Source organism: Physeter macrocephalus, chromosome 7 (assembly GCF_002837175.3).
Source record: "Physeter macrocephalus isolate SW-GA chromosome 7, ASM283717v5, whole genome shotgun sequence".
NCBI lineage: Eukaryota > Metazoa > Chordata > Mammalia > Artiodactyla > Physeteridae > Physeter > Physeter macrocephalus.
The window spans coordinates 19,447,328-19,453,839 of record NC_041220.1 but is presented as its reverse complement, the minus strand read 5'-3'; the positions used below and the strand labels follow the sequence as shown (position 1 = coordinate 19,453,839).

The following is a 6,512-nucleotide window of genomic DNA, read 5'->3' as shown; positions in this document are numbered from 1 at the left end:
GGGCACGAACCCGTGTCCCCTGCATCGGCAGGCGGACTCTCAACCACTGCGCCACCTGGGAAGCCCCTAGCCAAAGCCATCTTGAGAAAGAAAAACTGATCTGGAGGAATCAGGCTCCCTGACTTCACACTATACTACAAAGCTATAGTCATCATAACAGTATGGCACTAGCACAAAAATAGAAATATAGATCAATGGAACAGTATAGGAAGCCCAGAAATAGACCCACGTACCTATGGTCAATTAAACTACAACAAAGGAAACCAGACTATACAAGCAGAGAAAGACAGTCTCTTCAATAAATGTTGCTGGGAAAACTGGAGAGCTACATGTAAAAAAAATGAAATTAGAACATTCTTTAACACCATATACAAAAATAAGCTCAAATGGATTAAAGACCTAAATGTGAGACTGGACACTCTACAACTCTTAGAGGAAAACAGAGCAGAACACTTTCTGACATAAATCACAGCAACACCTTTTTTGATCTGTCTCCCAGAGTAATGGAAATAAAAACAAAAATAAATGGGACCTAATTAAAATCAAAAGCTTTTGCACAGCACAGGAAACCATAAACAAAAGGAAAAGACAACCCACAGATTGGGAGAAAATATTTGCAAATGATGTGACCGACAAGGGATTAGTCCTCAAGATTTAGAAACTGCTCGTGCAGCTTAATGTCATCAAAACAAACAACCCAATCAAAAATGGGCAGAAGACCTAAATAGACATTTCTCCAAAGAAGACATGCAGATGGCCAAGAGGCACATGAAAAGATGTTCAACATCCTTATTTATAAGAGAAATGCAAACCAAAACTACCATGAGATATCACCTCACACCAGTCAAAATGGCTAACATCAAAAAATCCACAAACAATAAATGCTGGAGACGGTGTGGAAAGAAAAGAACCCTCCTGCACTGTTGGTGGGAATGAAAATTGGTACAGCCACTATGAAGAACAGTATGGAGGTTCCTTAAAAAACTAAAAATAGAGCTACCATATGATCTTGCAATCCCACTCCTGGGCATATATCCAGAGAAAAACATGGTCCAAAAGAATACATGCACCCCAATGTTCACTGCAGCACTGTTTACAATAGCCAAGACATGGAAGCAACCTAAATGTCCACTGACAGAGGAATGGATAAAGAAGATGTGGTACATATATACAATGGAAGATTACTCAGCCATTAAAAAGAATGAAATAACGCCATTTGCAACAACATGGATGGACCTAAAGATTGTCATACCAAGTAAAGTAAGTCAGACAGAGCAAGAGAAATATCATATGGTTATCACTTATATGCAGAATCTAAAAAGAAAGGATACAAATGAACTTATTTACAAAACAGAAACAGACTCACAGACTTAGAAAACAACTTACAGTTACCAGGGGAGAAGGGAACATTAGGGAGTTTGGAATTGACATGTACACACTGCTATATTTAAAATGGATAACCAACAAGGTCCTACTGTATAGCATAGGGAACTATGCTCAATATTATGTAACAACCTAAATGGGAAAAGAAATTGAATAAGAATAGATACATTTATATGTATAACTGAATCACTTTGCTGTACACCTGAAACTAACACAACATTGTCAATCAACTATACTCCAATAAAAAAGAAAAAGTTTAAAAACCTTCTAGCTTATACTACTGATAAAAATGTGAATTGTTACAGGTTTCTGAAAAGCAATTGGCAATATTTATTAAAATGCTAAAGTACACCTGTCCTTTCCCCCAGGAGTACTATACTTGGGAATCAATTCCTAGAAATAAAAGTATCTGGGTGTGAGGATGTAAAGACAAGATTATTTACTGCAGCCTTGCTTGTAGAAGAAAAAAATAAAGTAATTTTTAAACAGTCTAATTGACAGAGTAAGGAATGATAAACCCCTATTTTGAATGTTAAGTGGATGTTTAAAAAAACAACTTACATCTTTTAAGAGGGATGAATGTGATGCATCATTACATGTAGAAACCGAAGTACAGAGTAGTAATGTGTATTGTATGATCCAGTTTTTGTGAAAGACAAAAACAAACCAAAAATATATTCCCATTTATTAGTATATAGGTTTATATGAGCATGGAGAAAGGTATGTACATTTGTACATACAGGCTGTTTACCTCAGAAACCTGGCCTGAAGTGAGTTGGACAACAAAAGTTAATTTTTTAACTGCAACTGTTGGGCTTCACTTGTTACAATGAGACTTATGACTTTATTACTTATAAAGAAACTGTAGAGACGGGCTTCCCTGGTGGCGCAGTGTTTGCGCGTCCGCCTGCCGATGCAGGGAAACCGGGTTCGCGCCCCGGTCTGGGAGGATCCCACATGCCACGGAGCGGCTGGGCCCGTGAGCCATGGCCGCTGAGCCTGCGCGTCCGGAGCCGGTGCTCCGCAACGGGGGGGGCCGCAACGGAGGGAGGCCCGCATACCACAAAAAAATAAAAATTAAAAAAAAATAAATAAAGAAAGAAACTGTAGAGAAATGAAAGATGTCAACTGCTAACATACATATGTAACTGTGAAATAACTTGAAGTTACTATGATTTTTGTTTTCATTTTAGAAAAAACACTCCGGCCCAATAATTGTCAAAATAATATAAACTGTTTGGTGATGTCTCTAAAATCTTGAGAAGATTTCAAAACTCTTTGTCCATTTTGCACATTACTCATGGAGTCATAAACATGTTTTTCTTAATGGATCATTTAGGAACCTGTAATTATCTAAGGCAGATATATAAGGCTAGATATAAGAAACATTTTTCACAAGCCTTTAAAAAAATGTTTAGAGCTTTTAAACATGAGATTATAAGGTCTAGTAGATTTTTGGCTGATAGTTATATGAAATTAATATAAACAAACTTTCTGGAGTTACCTGCATAGTTCTGGATTCTGCATTATTTTCTCCCAAGGGGCTTATCTTTGGATCTTCACTTGCCCTCTTGGACCCCAGAATGGTGGCAGCTGGGTATGTACTTTGCACATAGAAAACTGGAAAATTCTTCTCTGAATAATCTGACCAGCCAAAAGAGAAAAGACCTCAACATACCAACATTGCGATTCCCTAACAATAAACCACACCAGATAATTCTACAGCAAATCTCACATTCAAAAAAAGCCATCCATGTGTTCTGAGCTTCCCAATAGCTTATTAGTGTGCCATTCTTCAACAGAAGCAGACAACCAAGAATCAGCAGACATTTGAGGTGATTCTATCAATACCTTTCTAATATGAGAGAGAACAAAGCAAACAAAGAAAAGTTGGAAGAAATAATCCATGAAAAGAGAAAATGTAAAAATCTTCAAAAAGGCTGTTATTAATATCCTGAAAGAGACAAGAAGATAGGGTATACGTGAAGTAAGAACAGGTTGTAATTTTTTTAAAAAGACCTCTTGGGAATTAAAAATTATCATAGCAGGAAAGGAACTCCAATAGAAAAATTAAAAGGTCTCAAAAAATCTATCCCCTGAAATGAACTTTTTCTCAGGAGGCTACCTGATGAAGTTCTCCTAAAGTGGTTAAGTGAATTCAAGAGAAAAACATGGGATCTAGGAAGCTGATGGTCTCACCCTGGAGAGAGTGAAGGGATTCCCCAGGACAAGGGCAGAGAAGCTCGAGGATGGCAGGTGTGCACAGATGCAGAGCATCCCCAGCCCACATTGGTATAAGCCAAAGACTCCAGTAGGAAAAGTGTCTGGGAATAAAATTTCCAGTACTGTGCTGGCTCCTGCTTGAAAACGCCAAGTGTCTCGAGAAATTTAGATGGAGGTAAAGTTGACATGCTCTGGAAAACTGTGCTACAAAACTCAAGTGGCTCTAATGATGACAAAGATATTGATGAAACACATGCAGCTCTAATATGAGGATAATAGTGAACTTACTGCATAGTTATTGTGAGGATTTAATGACTTGATAAATGTAAAGCATTTAGAGCATACTGAGAGTAACAAAGATATTAGTTATCATCATCATCATCAGACAGGTGCACAGCAAACTCTACAGTTAGGCCTCCTGGAATACTGGCTCTACCACTAGTTGTTTATCTTGGGAAATTGATATAAACTCCTTAAGCCTCAGTGTCCTCATCTATAAAATATACATAGCAATGATATTTACTTTATAGGCTAATTTTAGGGTTTGAATTAGATGAGATAATGTATATAAAGTACCTGGCAAATTAAATACTCTATGAATATTAGATATTGATAGTAATCATTTGTTTTCCATGGAAAATAACAATATTTTAAATTTTTGAGAAGAAAACTCTCCACCATTAGAGAACTATTCTTAGTTTTAAGATAGATTTATATTGTTGCAACCATGGCATTTGTATTACTTTGTATTATTTTTATATTATGAACATTTGGTGTTTCTATAACATCTCGGTAATTATATTTTGCATCTGCCAAGCACATCATTAAAATGATTTGAAATAAGTCACCAAAACATTTGTGGGACATTCAGATTGTTTGTAGTTTGGCTCTCATCAAGAAGACAAAAGTGTACATCTTTGTCGTTTTGGATTTTGGCTTCTCATATATTATTTCCCAAGACCCTCAGGAGATATGCAAACAAGACTGACATGCAATGGTCTTCATGGCAAGGATCCCAGCTCCAAGCTACAAGAACATTGGCAAGCATTTCAACTCCCTCAACATCTTTGACTTCAGTCTTAAAATAAAAATGAAATGCTAATTGAATAGTTATAAATGATATTGAATGTGGGTATTTTTCAAAATTGCTCTAGGAATTTATTTTTTTAACGTTTTTATTGGAGTGTAATTGCTTTACAATGGTGTCTTTCTGCTTTATAAAAAAGTGAATCAGTTATACATATACATATATCCCCATACCTCTTCCCTCTTGCATCTCCCTCCCTCCCACTCTCCCTATCCCACCCTTCTAGCTGGTCAAAAAGGACCAAGCTGATCTCCCTGTGCTATGCGGCTACTTCCCACTAGCTATCTATTTTACATTTGCTAGTGAATATATGTCCATATATATACACTACCACTCTCTCACTTTGTCCCAGCTTACCCTTCACCCTCCCCATGTCCTCAAGTCCATTTTCTAGTAGGTCTGCGTCTTTATTCCCATCTTGCCCCTAGGTACTTCATGACCTTTTTTTTTTTTTCAGATTCCATATATATGTGTTAGCATACGGTATTTGTTTTTCTCTTTCTGACTTACTTCACTCTGTACGACAGACGTTAGGTCCGTCCACCTCACTACAAATACCTCAATTTCGTTCCTTTTTATGGCTGAGTAATATTCCATTCTATATATGTGCCACTTCTTCTTTATCCATTGGGAGGTCTGAGGTCTTCTGCCAGCGTTCAATAGGTGTTCTATACGAACAGTTCCACATGTAGATGTAGTTCTGATGTATTTGTGAGGAGGAAGGTGATCTCCACGTCTTACTCTTCCGCCATCTTGAAGCTCCTCAGATACTTTGTTTTTAATGACTACAGTCAATAATAATGAGGGTGGAAAAAATGATGATATAGATATTCTTCTATAGTTCTAGGAACTGTGCCAAATATTTTAAACTTTCCGTAAGGAGATTTAGAAATCAATTTAACCCTAACAATGTCTGTATCCTTTACTTAAGGAAACCAGGCAAGTCAAAAGTATAAACAAAGTTGTTCATTGCAACATACTTTATAATAGTCAAAACAATGGAAATAATTACATGTCTAGGTAGTTGAGGATTAAGCAAATTAGGACATATTCAAATGATGAAATATAAAACAGCCATTTAAAATTATGATTATAAAGCATTTTGAAATCATGAGAAAATGTTTTAGAATAAGTAAATGTACAATATATGGTGGCTTTCATTAGCAAAAAAAACCCTAAAATGCAAAATTGCTTATATGACATGATCTCTACTATATAAAAATTACTTTAAGAGACAAAGGAAATATGCTAAAATTTTAACAGCTTATGTCTGCAATTGCAATAATCTTTTTTCTGTTTATGATTTTCTTATTTTTACAAATTATAGCAAGTAAGTGTCATTTGTATGGTCAGAAGTTAAATGTTATCGGTAAATGATGTCATTTTATTGTCCTTGGGTCAACAGACAATCACATGATGGGCAGCCGTTGCCTGGACAACAAAATTCTCCTCTTTCAATTGAGAACGTGCAAGTTGAGCCACCAAAGGCCAGCTGGGGAAGTTCGTATTAAGGTAAATTTAAGTCTTTGAACCTTTACCTTTGAAGGCAAGGGTAAGGAAATCTTATTTCATTTTATATATATAAAATGAAATAAGATATATATTATATATATCTTATTTCCATATATATAAATATATATGGCACAAAATTTGCATTTTTGGTCTGTCCACTTTTCTTAGTAAAAGAAGAATCTTAAAAACTAAGATAAGTAAATAGAGTTAATGAGTGTTTGAGATATTCTTTTTTTTTTTTTTTTTTTTTTGCGGTACGCGGGCCTCTCACTGCCGTGGCCTCTCCTGTTGCGGAGCACACGCTCCG

At 36.1% G+C, this 6,512-nt stretch overlaps 2 protein-coding genes across 2 annotated transcripts in view; one reads left to right on the top strand and one right to left on the bottom strand.

Annotated features, from left to right (window-relative positions):
* The window catches only part of C7H4orf17 (chromosome 7 C4orf17 homolog), a 304,067-nt gene that overhangs the window by 177,931 nt on the left and 119,624 nt on the right, over nt 1-6,512 (bottom strand).
* LOC102987630 (alcohol dehydrogenase 1-like) overlaps nt 5,488-6,512 on the top strand; it is a 19,627-nt gene continuing 18,602 nt past the window's right edge. The window contains 2 exon segments of the mRNA XM_055085776.1: nt 5,488-6,189; nt 6,191-6,205. Of these exon segments, the coding sequence (XP_054941751.1) occupies nt 6,067-6,189; nt 6,191-6,205 (138 nt within the window). The 5' untranslated portion in view covers nt 5,488-6,066.